Raw genomic sequence first — 15,295 nt, forward strand, 5'->3', positions numbered from 1 at the left:
TGAGTACAGGAGTTGGGAGGTCATGTTGCGGCTGTACAGGACATTGGTTAGGCTATTGTTGGAATATTGCGCGTAATTCTGGTCTCCTTCCTATTGGAAGGATGTTGTAAAACTTGTAAATCTTTTCTGAACCCTTCCAAGGATGTTGCCAGGGTTGGAGGATTTGAGGTACAGGGAGATGCTGAATAGGCTGGGGCTGTTTTCTCTGGAGTGTCAGAGGCTGAGGGGTGACCTTATAGAGGTTTACAGAATTATGATGGGCATGGATAGGATAAATAGACAAAGTCTTTTCCCTATGGTGGGGGAGTCCAGAACTAGAGGGCATAGGTTTAGGGTGAGAGGGAAAGATATAAAAGAGGCCTAAGGGGCAACGTTTTCACGCAGAGCATGGAGGCTGGTACAATTGCACCATTTAAGAGGCAACATTTAATGGGTATATGAATAGGAAGGTTTTGGAGGGATATGGGCCGGGTGCTGGCAGGTGGGACTAGATTGGGTTGGGATATCTGGTCGGCATGGACGGGTCTGTTTCCATGCTGTACATCTCTATGACTTTATAACTGCTGTCCGCGCCCTTCAATCTAAGAGGGGCATGCTGTTCCTGAATTCTCGCTATTGTACTTTTAAAAGGCTACCACGTTCTAAATGTGGACTTACCTGCAATTAGCTGTTTAATGATATTAACTTTAATTTTGAAAACAAATTGCTTTTATTAGATACGTAAAGAGAAACTATTTTTTCTAATGAAATAATTCTTAACAGGGTACCTTATCATTTGATCTAGCTGGTTACAGAGTAAAATTAGAAAAGACATTTTTCACACAAAGCTTGGTGAAAATCTGAACTCTTTCCATCAAAAGTGTGTGGACACAATAATAAGACCTTTAGGAAAGATTAATTGATATTTAAGGAAAGCAAGTAATACAGAGCCAAGATAGCTTCGTGGTGTTGAAGCCTGATTCAGCCATGTTCAGATTGAAGTGTCAGAACTGGGTAGGAAGGAGAATGACCTACTCCTGCTCTTACATTCCTATAACTGTCAGTAAGCAGGCTTAAAACGACAGTGTAACAGTGGTCCAATGACGGTATGAAATGGAAAGCAACGTTTAAACTATAAACATAACACAACACTACAAGGCAGAATTATTTACTACTTGTTCAATCAAAGTTATTGGTGTTGCATTAAAAATGCATCTCAGCAAAAGGACATCCCAGTACGGAACCCTGCGGAACACCGCTAGTCTCAGACCTCCAGCCAGAAAAATGTGTCAATCCTATTCCTAAGAATTCTCTCTAATAGCTTCCCAACTATCAGTGTGGGACTCACTTGTCTGTAGTTTCCTGGATTATCCACCTTAATGCTCTTCAAAAGACCCAACACCACTTCTTGCTCGGTCTCAAAATACCCTAGCATATTAGCAAACTCCACACAAATCTCACTATCCTGCATATCTTTCTCCTGGGTGAACACTGGCGCAAAGTACTCATTTTGAATCTCATCCACATCCCCTGCCTCTAAGCACAAGTTGCCTTCTTTATCCTTTAGAGGTCCTGCCGCCTTTGTCATTATCCTCTTGTTTTTAATGTATGCATAGAATGCCTTAGGATTCTCTTTAACTCTACTTGCCAAGGTCATTTCAATGCTCCGTCTTGCTCTCATAATTCCCTGCTTTCTTGCTTTCTTTATATTCCTCATGGGCCCTGACTGGTTTTAGTTTCTTAAACCTTACATTTGCTTATTTTATCCTTTTGACTAACTTCATTGTGGGCAGCACGGTGGCACAGTGGTTAGCACTGCAGCCTCACAGCGCCAGAGACCCGGGTTCAGTTCCCACCTCAGGTGACTGACTGACTGACTGTGTGGAGTTTGCACATTCTCCCTGTGTATGCATGGGTTTCCTCCGGATGCTCCGGTTTCCTCCCACAATCCGAAGATGTGCAGGTTAGGTGAATTGGCCATGATAAATTGCCCGTAGTGTTATGTGAAGGGGTAAATGTAAGGGAATGGGTCTGGGTGGGTTGTGCTTCAGCGGGTCAGTGTGGACGTGTTGGGCCGAAGGGCCTGTTTCCCCACTGTAAGTAATCTAATCTAATCATAACTTCCCTCGTTAATCAAGGGTTCTTTACCTTGCCATCCTCATTCTTCCTCTTTACTGGAACATGCCCATCTTGAACTCTGATCGATGTCCTTATTCCTCCTATCTTTATCTCCTCCAACTCTGCTGCACTTTGTGATCTCTGCTTTTCTCCAATTCTGATCTTATGTGCATCCTTAATGCCACAATTGGTTGTCACTCCATGAGCTGCCTATCTGTTTGGGGAGTCCTTTCTTAAGCCTCTCTGCCTCTCCTATAACCTTCCTTCTTTGACTAAGCTTTTGACCAAACAATATTACTTTTGTACGCTTAAATTCGTCCTTTAATGCTCTTGTGTAGTGTGTTTTACAGTGTTAAAGTTGTTATGTTGGTGCAATTGTTCAAGTTCAATGTTAGTGCAAAGAATGCATGAGGAGCAATTGCAAAGATGAGCAAAACTACAAGGAAAATATGCATTTGGATACCACTTAACACAGTGGGTATTGTTGGATCAAATTTAATAATGTTGATCTAGTCTTGTCTACATATAATGGATTGCATACATTTATTTGGGATAAATTGGAGAGAGCTTATGGAAAAATTCTACTTCAGACTAGATACGGACATCACATTACAGGTAGCTTGAGAGTTGCTGGTTTGCCCATATGGAGTGCCAGGAGCCACATTGCTGTGCTTGTTTCCTTGAATCCTGTCATCTTTTTTTAACCAGAAAAATAAATCAACAACTAAGAACAATGGTGGTCAGAGCCAAAATGCTCAAATATATGCTGCGTTTGGAGGTGAATTTATTTTGCTAATCATTTTTATCTTGAATTGCAGGGCGTGTTGTTTTTCGCATGCCAGACTGGTTGCATCACTTATTAATGGGTGGACGGATTCTCTTTAAGAACACGCTTGAAGCATATTGTGACAATTACCTTCAGTATAAGTTGAGCCAGTTGTTACAAGAACATAGAGTGGTTTCCCTTATAACTCTGCTCAGAGGTGGGTCAATGATAATGGTTTGTTTTTGGAAGATGTTCATTCTTTCAGCTGGCTAACCCTCAAGCTCTGAAATTCTCTCCCTAAACCCATGCACCTTTCTTTCCTCCTTTAAACTCTACCTTTGATCAAGCTTTTAGTCATCTGCTAGAATATGTGGTTCATTGTCAAAATGTTCTTCATATTGCTACCATTTGAAAATCCTGGGGCATTTTTGCCATGCTAAAGAGGCCATATAATTGCAAGTTGTTGGAATACAGAAATCCTAGTAAATCTTTCAGTTGGACAGATTGAAACTGGCAGGTACAATATTGTGAGTATAACAAAGATGTGGCTGCAAGGGCGTCAGGACTGGGAAATGAAATATCAAATGATATGTGTCCTTTCAAATGGGCAGAGGGAATGGGCTTGCCTTGTTAGAAAGAGATTAAGAAATAATATAGAGTCATAAAATGTTTGGTTAGAGTTGAGGAACCGCAAAGAAAAAGATATCTTGTCAGACTTATTGTATAGGCCTCCTAGCAGTAGTTAGGAGAAGAAAACAAGTCAGGAGATAGAAAAGGCTAAGAAAGGTACAATTCCAACAATCATGGGGCACTTCATACGTAAGTGGTTTGAGAAAACCAGGTTGGTAGCGGATCGCAAGAAATGGAACGTTTGAGGTTTTGTTTGGAGCAGTTTGTGATAGAACCGACTAGGGAACATGCAATCTTGATTTATTGATGTGTAATAAGGTAGACTTAATTAGGGAGCTGAAAGTGAAGGAACCCTGAGGGCACAGTGGCTGTAATATGATGGAATACACCCTGTAGTGTGAGAATGAGAAGGTGGAATCAAACGTAACAGCATTACAATTGAGTAAAGGGACTACAAATGCATGAGGGAGGGGCTGGCCAGAGTTAATTAGAAGGGAGTCTAGCCTGGCAGGGAAGACACTGGAACAGCAATTGCAAGAGCTTGGGAGGCAAAGCAGAAATTCATCCCATGAAAGCCGAAATATGCTAAGGGAACCATATCAACCATGGCTGACCAGGGAAGTTGGGGACAGCATAAAAGCAAAAGAGAAACATACAATGTGATTAGTGGGAAGCCTTTAAGAACCAGCAGAGGAGAACATAAAGAAATGGTTTATTTCTTTATGGTGGTGGTGGGGGATCGAAAGAGAAGATGAAATAAATGAAATATGAGGGTAAGCTAACTAGAGTATAAAAGAAGATTGCAAGAGATTTTTAGATATCTAAAAGGTAAGAGAGAGACAAGAGTGAACATTGGATTGCTGGAAAGTGATGCTGGAGAAATAGTAATGGGGAGCAAAGAAAGGCAGACAAACTGAATAGGTACTTTGTGTCAGTTTTCATAGTGGAAAACGCCAGCAACATAATAGAACTTCAAAAACGTCAGGACAGAGGTAAGTGTAGTGGCTATCACTAAGGGGAAGGTGCTGGGGAAACTGAATGGTCTGAAGGTGGATAAGTCACCCAGACCCGATGGACTATACTCCTGATTTCTGAAGGAGATAGCTGAGGAGATGATGGCAGCATTAATGGTAATCTTTCAGGAATCACTGAAGTCAGGAAGGTTTCCAGAGCACTGAAAAAAGCTTAATGTAGTATCCTGGTTAAAGAAGAGGAAGGCAGAAAACAGAAAATTAGAGGCCGGTTAGCTTGAGCTCAGTTTTCGGTAAGATATTGGAGTCCATTACGTACGATGGGATTGTGGAGTACTTGGACGCATATGGTAAACACAGCATGACTTCGTCAAGGGGAGCTCATTGTCTGACAAATGTGTTAGAACTCTTTGAGGAGGTAACAAGCAACTTAGACAAAGGAGAGCCAGTGGACATGATCTACAGGTAGTTCTCATATACAGCATGTATCCGCAGCACAATTTGGCTATAATGTTGCTGAAGAATTAGGGAACAGTATTTTTGAGAACGCTTATCTCTGTTTACAATAGCACAATTTCAGCAACGATTGCTTCGCACACTTTGTTCTACACGTGCACCGAGGTGTCTCTGCTGTGCTGTGTTGTGCATGGCCGATATCAGCAAAGCTTCTGCATTGTTCTGTGCATCCACTGATGTCAGCGAAGTTTTTGCACTGTTCTGCGCATGTACTGATGTCAGCACTGAAGTCTCCGTGCCAGTGTCAGTTGCCCTCAGAGCATGAAAGGTACAGTACTATATATTGAGCAGCTTCATCTAAAAAATTAAACTAATGAATGTTCATTGCTCTCCCTCTGAGACAAGAATATTCTTTGTTTAATTCCTGATCAAGCCCTGTATAATTCCTGCAGGACTATTACTCTTATACATACTATTTGCCTTTCTAATGTGTTCTTCTACTTGCATATCACGCAATCTACTCCTAGCTTATGCCCCTCCAATTTTGCTAAACAAAAAAGGATAGTGACAAGAATGTTAGCAAGAAGCGTGCTAGTAATAAAATTGCAGCTCGTGAACACAAAAGAAAGGTGATAACACTGGAAGAGAAGTTAGATGTTAAAAAGCGTTTTGAGCATAAGAACTACCTATATTTAGATTTCCAGAAGGCCTTTGACAAGGTGCCCCACAGGAGGCTGTTAAATAAGCACATGGTTTTAGGGGTGACGTACTACATGGATAGAGGATTGGTTGACCAGCAGAAGGCAGAACAGAGATAAAGTGGTCTTTTTCAGGATTGTAGCTGGTGACTAATGGAATTGTGCAGGGGTCGATGTTGGGGCGGAAACTATTCACATTGCACATTAACAATCCGGACAAAGGAACTGAAGGCATTTTCACTAAGTTTGGAGACGGCACAAAGATAGTCGCAGGGCAGGCATTTTTGAGGACAGTGGGAGGTTACAGAAGAACTTGGACAGAATTAGAATTCCTACAGTGTGGAAACAGGCCCTTCGACAGTGAATGTGCATCTTATTGTCATTGCATTTAATTTGGGGTGGGTGGGTTAATTTGTACAGTAATTTTCAACTAACAGCCTTAAGATATAAATGAACTGGATAGTGCATTCGGCTCATAATTTTCTTTTCAAAAGTATTTAAGAATTTTAAATATTAAATTAATCTTAAATTTTATGCAAGTCCTAATGGAAGATAATCGAAACAAATCGGTGTTGCAAATGCTGGATTGTTAACAATACAAAATGTTGATAATTAAGGCAGCAGAAGTACTCGAACTGTATACTCCTGAGCCTGGACCCGGTCAAAACTATTGAAACAACCTGGTCCCTTTGGAATTGAGTGCACAAATGTAAAACTGTCTGTAGTTTATGAAGATGTAGAGGTACTGTACGTTTAAGAGAGTTGAAAAGCAAGGACTGCCTGACACAGCACACCGTGTTCTGAACAAGGTAACAATGTAACACTTGGTTGAAACCAATAGTACAGCTGTGTTGTTTTGAACACAAAAACAAATTCAAATTCAACTAATCAGCTTAAACTATGCCCCAAGATATCAGAATCCAGTTGAATTTGAATTTAGTTTTTTGATAATATTAAATCCAGTGAAAAGATCCAGTGTTTTGGGATATAAAACCGGACATTTTGAACAGTTAGGGGAAGAATTGCCAAGCCATCAACAAGTACAGACTGCCAGCAGAACAGATCTCTGAAAGTTACCTAGCTATAAGAAGTTTGCGTAGCAGAACAGTGAAAAGACGACAGAGGAAAATCTGCAGAGGAAGGTAGAAAGAGAACATTCGACCGTTGACTGGTTTTGAAAGTTGGATTTTTTTTTTGTAAATCTAAATCAGGATTTTTTATCGGACTAGTATTGTAGAGTGGGAGGTAAAAAGTAGATTTAAGAGAAAGGATTTGTAAATAGTTGTTAGTTTTAATATTTGCTGGTGGACTTTACTTTAAATAGTGACTGCTGGAATGAGTCTTTGCCTCTCAAATTTTAACAGATTACAGCACGAGGTGAATCTTTTCTGTGTGGCTGGTTTAAATTAGCAGAGGGTGCCATAACAAGTTCAACATAAACGTAGCCTTTGACCAGGAAAGAATTTTTTTTGAGAATCACTATGTCAGCATATTTTTCCTGACTCATTAGTAATAATTTTTATTTCCTCCCTGATGTTAACAATTTTGGTATGCCATCATTTGTTGGAACCAATGAAATTGTACTTTGGGAAAATTACAAGAACTACCAAAGAGTGAAGTAGCCTATTTGACATAGAATTTGTTATCTTTTTTGCTATATTTGAACTATTCCTGATATATAAATAGGCATTGCTGAACATAAACATTAATCTGATTGTAAGAGACCCTATCCCAGAAGTAAGAAAAGAACAAGGGACCTTAGAATCAAAACTGAAAGCAATGTGTGATGTGCCACAATCACTTAGATACATATTTTGTCTGGAAGTGGCTCAATTCCATCATAATTCATTCTCAGTCCATTATTTCCTTCTGTTCATGAGATAGTAGTCGATATACTTTCTGGTAGTTTTAACACAGCTTATTCTTGAATCTTTCAGTTTAAGTGATGATTTGGAGACGCCAATGTTGGACTGGGGTGTACAAAGTTAAAAATTACACAACCACCTGATGAAGGAGCAACCCTCTGAAAGCTAATGCTTCCAAATAAACCTGATGGATTATAGCCTGGTGTTGAGATTTTTAACTCTATTTAAGTGGGCATTTTCTAACATTGAGGCTGCAAGTAAATGCATACTTGTCAAATAGACAGCAACAAGAAATGGTCACATCTCAAATTGGATTCAAGAACAGGTCTGAATTGAGTATGAGTAGTGGAAATTTTGCCAAATGGCACATTTTAGGTGAGTGTATCTTCTTAACAATCTGTAATTTCTCTTCAGACACAAATTTCGACAAGAGTCTCGAAGATCAATTTTGAACATTTATTGAAGTCAAATTTCGGAGCATAGCTGAGGAGAAATGAAGAAAACAACTTCATAATTTGTACAGATTAGTGAACTAGATATGCGACAGGTACAGGTTCACAAAAATAACAGTTTATTTGAGGAGAATAGAAGAATATGTTTGCATATTCTAAACGTTAAAAACTCTGGATTGGAGGAATAAATATAGTTGCACAGAATTTTAGAAATGAGTTTTAAAAAGAGACATAGTAAATTGAACTGTGCGTTATGGATAGGGTATCAATTACATAAAGATGTGTTGAACCTGTAAGGGGCCTTTTTAATGTATGGTGTTATGATGATCTTTTCATTGTCTAGACAGGAATAAAGTAACAGTGGTAAAATAATTGCTGGAATTATGTCAAAACTGTAGATTTAATCTGTTGGAAAAATTAGGCCAGTTATTCTGAACGGAAAAGATGTTGGGGAATCTAATACTTTTGCTCAAAATAATGGAAGAGCCTAAGTGGACAAAAGGTTTTCACTAAAGAATGAACCAGTGACAGACACACTTTGGCTCAAAATTTGTTAGAATATAGAATGTACTATTGAGTGTCTTTAAACCAAGCCACTGTGGCATTTAAATGTAAACACTTAATGAGGAAGAGAAGTTTGAAAATAGCATCAGGGCAGAGTTAATGACCCCATATGCAATAAGCTAGAATTTCTCAACATTGTTTTTAAATTGTTAGTGGATGTAATTTGCTTCCCTTCTCTCCACAATGTTTCGTAAATTAGATGCCATTCCTAGCAATTTTTTCCAATGATCAGGCAGATGATAAGATGCAGCTAGTAATTTCACATTTGTACACTCATATATATAGGTCTGGAGGGGTTAAGACTTGATTAAGTCCAATAAGCATCTCGCAAATTTAGCTTTTGTTCAATATTTGGTGTCCCATTTATATATTTCATTAAAGGGATGTACTTGGCATCTTATTCAAAAGCTGGAAGGAGCTAAACAGCAACATGCCAAGGGAACTGGTGGTCAAGGTAGAAGATTTTACAAACTTCTATTAGGTAATGGCCGAACTTAAACAAAAAAGCAGAATCTTCAAGCTCAGCGAGCTAACTTACATACTTATAATCAACCTGAGCTACAAATCTTCTCTCAAATCACAAAAAAGCAGAAACCACCGAAATAATTATGTTGAAATAAGAAATTTGTTTCATACCATCAATGAGAGGAAAAGATATGACAATACTGATTTTGCAGAAATGTTTTCCACTGTTATTGTCACTGAAGGGAGTTCAAATTCCAAGTTCCAAAAAATCTTCTAGAAGAAATTAAAGCAAAGAGGCAGCAACTGACTAGTATACAGTGCTTGAGACAATTGGAGCATCTGTAACTGAATTGAGTACGATTGCAACACAGCACAGTGAACAAGAAGTAATAACAGATTCAAATCTCACATGAGATGCTGAGATGACTAGGAAAGGACAGGTTCAAGTAGAATATCTGACCTCTTTACCTTTCAAAAAGAATCCTCATCAACCATAACTTGTAACATTAACCACATGATGGGATGGGTAATGAAGGAAGAAATAATAGCTTATGTCAGAAAGGTATAGCAATTGTAAGCATTTGTAAAACATCACGTGATGTTACATGAAAGATTGGAGGAGTCTTTCTAATCCCACTACTCAGCTGGTGATAGCATAAATGCTCTAATGTGGCCAGTTATTTTTGCACCGGTGCTGGGGGAGGAATTCCTCAAATATGTCAGTGTTTCCTGGAGCAATATGTTGAGTTGCTGACTAGAACACAGACTATTTTAGATCTTGTATTATGCAATGAGAAAGGACTACTTCATCCTGCTGTAATAGAACCTTTAGGAAATAATGTCTGTAATTCAAAAGAATTATTCATAAAGTTTGAAAATAATGTAGGTCAATCGAAAAATTAAAAATCCAAACAAGGGCATTTATGAAGGTATGAGGAGGAAGTTGGCGGGGGGGGATTGAAAGAGTGCATTTAAAATCTTGACAGCTGATATGCAATCCTACATTTAAAGAATTACTGCTTGGTTTTCAAAACAAATTTCCTATCAGGCAAAAATATCCAACAGAAAAAGCGAGAATGTTGTGACAAATAAGGGTAAGCTAAATGTAGTATTAGATGAAAAGAGGAGGTTAAAAGTTGTCAGAAAAGTTGTAAAATTGAGATTGGGAGAGTTTTAGAATTCAGCAAAGGAGAATAAAGAAGTTAAGAAAAAGAACAGAATAGCAATATGAAATAGGAAGAAACAAAAACAAATTGTAGAAGTTGCATTGTTATATACAAAGAAAAAATTAGCAAAGACAAAAAATAGGTCCATTACAGACAGATGATTTTTAATAGGGAATGGAGAAATCACAGAGAAGCTAAAGTATTGTATCTATCTTCACAGAGGAAGACTTGGATATTTCTGAATTAATTAATAACTCAGAGTCTATTGAGAATAAGGCCATAAGACATACAAGCATAAATAAAGCCATTCAGCCCACCAGATCTGCTCCACCTGATCATGGCAGATACATTTCTAAACCCCATTCTCCTGCTTTCTACCCGTAATCCTTGACCTCTTTGACAATCAACAACCTATTTATTTCCATCTTAAATATACTCAATGATCTGGCTTCCACATCCTTCTGTGGCAGTGAATTCCATAGATTCACCACTGTCTGGTTGAAGACGTTTATCCTTATTTCTGTTCTAAAAGGTCTTATCTTTACTCTAAAGCTGTGCCTTTGGGTCATAGTCTCTCCTACCAATGTAAACATCCTCCCAGCAGCCACTGTGTCCAGGCTATTCAATATTCTGTAAGTTTCAATTAGATTCCCCCCACATTTCTCTCCCCCCCCACCACCCATCCTTCTAAATTCCATTGAGTATAAACCCAGAGTCCTCAAACGTTCCTCATAAGTTCAGCTTTCCATCCTTGTGAACCTCCTTTGAACCTACTACAGGACCAGTACATCCTTCCTGAGATATTGGGCCCAAAACTGCACACAATACTCCAAATGTGGTCTGATAAAAGCCTCCGAAGTACACCCCTGCTTTTATATTCAAGTCCTCTCAAGAAATGCCAACATTGCATTTGCTTTCCAAACAACTAATTCAACCCTGCAAGTTTACCTTGAGAGAATCCTGGACTAAAACTCCCAAGTCTCTTTATATTTCAAACTCCTGAATTTTCTGCCCATTTAGAAAATACCCCATGTTTCTATTCTTCTTACCAAAGTGTATGACTTTGCATTTTCCTATGTTGTACTCCGTCTGCCACTTCTTTACTCACTCTACTAACCTGTCCAAATCCCCACTGCCTCAATACTACTTATCTCTCTACCTATCTTTGTATCATCAGCAAACTTAGCCAGAATACCCTCTGTTCCTTCATCTATATCATCAACTTATAAAGTGCAAAGTTGTGGTCCCAACTCTGACCCTTGCATAACACCACTTGTCACCGGCTGCGATCCTGACCCTTTTATCCCCACTCTCTGCTTTCTGCCAGATAGCCAAGCTTCTATCTGTGCTTGCACCTTGCCTCCAACACCTTGGGCCCTTATCTTACTCAGCAGTCTCCTATGTGGCACCTTGTCAAAGACTTTCTTGAAGTCCAGTGGATAACATCCATTGGCTGTCCTTGGTCTAACCTGCTGATTACTTCCTCAAAGAATTCAAGCATGACCTTCCCTTGATGAAACCATGCTGACTTAGCCCTATTTTACCATGCATATCCAAGAATTCAGAATGTGGTTCTTTTTTATTTGAAATAAATTAGTTTTTGTGAAAAGTAGTATTGGAGACATTAATGGAACTAAAAGCTGATAAATCTCAGGAACCAATTACCTTTACCCTGGAGTGGTGAAGGCATTCATGGTCACCTTTCAAGATTTTATTAATTCTGTTGCAGTGTCTGCAGATTGAAAAGTTTGCAAATACAACTCAACCATTTGGAAAGGGAAGGAGAATAAAGGGGAAGTACAGATCTGTAAGCCTAGTTGTTGGAAGATACTGGAATCTATTATGAAGGATGTGATTCCTGAATTTTCAAAAACAATTGTCTGAGCAGAGTCTGCATGGATTCATAAATGTTAACTTTGTTTGCAAACCTTTGTTAGTGTTTTGAGGATGTTATTCTCAGAGACAGTAAAGGGGAACCAACAGATCTTCCTATCGGAAAGATGTTGTGAAACTTGAAAGGGTTCAGAAAAGATTTACAAGGATGTTGCCAGGGTTGGAGGATTTGAGCTACAGGGAGAGGCTGAAAAGGGTGGGGCTGTTTTCCCTGGAGTGTCAGAGGCTGATGGGGCATGGATAGGATAGGATGAATAGACAAACTCTTTTCCCTGGGGTCGGGGAGTCCAGAACTAGAGGGCATAGGTTTAGAGGGGAAAGATATAAAAGAGATCTGAGGGGCAATGTTTTCACGCAGAGGGTGGTACATCTATGGAATGAACTGCCAGAGGATGTGGTGGAGGCTGGTACAATTGCAACATTTAAGAGGCAACATTTAAGAGGCAACATTTAAGAGGCAACATTTAAGAGGCAACATTTAAGAGGCAACATTTAAGAGGCAACATTTAAGAGGCAACATTTAAGAGGCAACATTTAAGAGGCAACATTTAAGAGGCAACATTTAAGAGGCAACATTTAAGAGGCAACATTTAAGAGGCAACATTTAAGAGGCAACATTTAAGAGGCAACATTTAAGAGGCAACATTTAAGAGGCAACATTTAAGAGGCAACATTTAAGAGGCAACATTTAAGAGGCAACATTTAAGAGGCAACATTTAAGAGGCAACATTTAAGAGGCAACATTTAAGAGGCAACATTTAAGAGGCAACATTTAAGAGGCAACATTTAAGAGGCAACATTTAAGAGGCAACATTTAAGAGGCAACATTTAAGAGGCAACATTTAAGAGGCAACATTTAAGAGGCAACATTTAAGAGGCAACATTTAAGAGGCAACATTTAAGAGGCCTAAAAGTGCAGTAAGTGGATGGAGGTGGGGGGGGTAAAGCTGATAGGTCGAGGGGGAGGATGGAGCGGATAGGTGGGAAGGAAGATTGACAGGTGGGACAGATTATGAGGATGGTGCTGAGCTGGAAGTTTGGAACTGGGGTAAGGTGGGGAAGGGGAAATGAGGAAACTGGCGAAGTCCACATTGATGCCCTGGGGTTGAAGGGCCCCGAGGCAGAAGATGAGGCATTCTTCCTCCAAGTGTCGGGTGGTGATGGAGGAGGCCCAGGACCTGCATGTTCTCGGCAGAGTGGGTGGGGGGTGTTGAAATGTTCGGCCATGGGGTGGTGGGGTTAATTGGTGCGGGTGTCCCGGAGATGTTCTCTAAAGCCCTCTGCGAGAAGGCATCCAGTTCCCCAGTGTAGAGGAGACAGCATTGGGAGCAACGGATACAATAAATGACGTGGAAGTTCAGGTGAAACTTTGATGCATGTGGAAGACTCCTTTGGGGCCTTAGATGGAGGTGAGGGGGAGAGGTGAGGGGGACGTGTGGGCGCAGATTTTGCAATTCCTGCAGTGGCAGGGGAAGGTGCCAGGAATGGGAGGGAGCTTCTTAGGGGGTGTAGGCCTGACCAACTGGTTGTGGAGGGAACGGTCTTTGCAGAAAGTGGATAAGGGTGGGGAGGGAAATGGTGGTGGGGTCCATTTGTAGGTGGCAGAAATGTCGGCGGATAATGTGATTTATGCAGTGGTTGGTGGGATGGAAGGTGAGGACTGGGGGGGGGGGGGGGGAGTTCTGTCCTTGTTGCGGTTGGAAGAGTGGGGTTCGAAGGCGGAGGTGCAGGATGTGGATGAGATGTGTTGGAGGGCATCTTCAACCACGTGGGAGGCTCTGTGCTGGGGCAGTACTGACTGTGTAGGTAGAGTAGATGGCGGCACATGGCTGTTAGCGTGGATGGAGGATCCAGAAACAGAATCTTTGTTGAAGGTTTTGGATTTATAGTGTCTACTGGGTATTCTGTTCAGGTCCAAACTGAGTTGGTCTAAATGTGGTCTGGAGTCCATGTGTGATCAGACGGTTACGTAGGTATATACTGAGGAAGGACATGTGGCTGTGATAGTGAGTCTGCTTGAGGATGTAGCTGAAGTGCTTCAGGACAGAGGAGACGACTTGGGGAGTACGGTGAGAGCGGGAATCACTGAGATCTTTGTAGAGAGAGGAGAACTCCTTCAAGGTAAACATCCTTGTAAGAAGCTTCCCAGTCAGGTTGAAATCGACTGGGAGACAGTGAGGTCTGTATTCCTGATGAAGGGCTTTTGCCCAAAACGTCGATTTTACTGCTCCTTGGATGCTGCCTGAACTGCTGTGCTTTTCCAGCAACACACTAATCTAGACAGTGAGGTTTGCAGATGCTGGTGGTCAGAGTCGAGGGTGTGTTGCTGGAAAAGCACAGCAGGTCAGGCAGCATCCAAGGAGCAGGAGGATCGACATTTCAGGCCGGAGCCCTTCATCAAGAATGAGGCTGGGAATCTCGGGGCTGGAGGAGGGTGGGGCTGGGGAGAAGGTAGCTAAGAGTGCAATAGGTAGATGGAGGTAGGGGTAAAGGTGATAGGTTGGAAAGGAGGGTGGAGCAACACAATCTTGACTCTGTATAAGCTATGCCTGACATGGGATAATGAGAAGGTTAAAGCTCATGGAATCTAGGGTAACTTGGCAAGTTCGATCCCACAGTGGTTTATTGGCAGGAGATAGGGTGATGGTAAAGGTTGTGTGACTGGAGCCTTGTATCCAGTGACATATCGCAGGATATGTCCTGGGACCTGTGGTGTTTGTGATATTCATAAATGATGTAGAAGAGAGTGTGAGGGGACAGTACATTTGCAGATGATACAAAGATTAGCTGGGTGGTTGACAGTAAAAAGGAGTGTGTTAATTGCAGAAGGATAAATTGGTCAAATGGACAGATCAGATAGAATTTTACCCTGATAAATGAAAGGTGATGCAGTTTGGAAGAAGAACCAAGACAAGGGAGTACTCAATGAATGGCAGTGTTCTAGGAAGCTGAGAGGGACAGTGGAATCTTGCGGTGTTTATTCACAGATTCCTAAATTTGGCAGGAGAGGTTAATAACTGATAATGTGTTGCTGGAAAAGCGCAGCAGGTCAGGCAGCATCCAAGGAGCAGGAGAATCGACATTTTGGGCATGAGCCCTTCTTCAGGAATGAGGAAAGTGTGTCCAGCAGGCTAAGATAAAAGGTAGGGAGGAGGGACTTGGGGGAGGGGCGTTGGAAATGCGATAGGTGGAAGGAGATCAAGGTGAGGGTGATAGGCCGGAGTGGGGGTGGGCACGGAGAGGTCAGGAAGAAGATTGCAGGTTAGGAAGGC

The 15,295-nt window shown here is 40.8% G+C and overlaps 1 protein-coding gene across 6 annotated transcripts in view; it reads left to right on the plus strand.

Annotated features, from left to right (window-relative positions):
• snx14 (sorting nexin 14) overlaps positions 1 to 15,295 on the plus strand; it is a 230,521-nt gene that overhangs the window by 176,297 nt on the left and 38,929 nt on the right. For all 6 annotated transcript variants that reach the window (XM_043696231.1, XM_043696228.1, XM_043696230.1 and 3 more), the window contains one exon: positions 2,916 to 3,080. In XM_043696231.1, coding sequence (XP_043552166.1) covers positions 2,916 to 3,080 — 165 coding nt within the window. The remainder of the gene's footprint in view (positions 1 to 2,915; positions 3,081 to 15,295) is intronic.

Source organism: Chiloscyllium plagiosum, chromosome 9, assembly GCF_004010195.1.
Source record: "Chiloscyllium plagiosum isolate BGI_BamShark_2017 chromosome 9, ASM401019v2, whole genome shotgun sequence".
NCBI lineage: Eukaryota > Metazoa > Chordata > Chondrichthyes > Orectolobiformes > Hemiscylliidae > Chiloscyllium > Chiloscyllium plagiosum.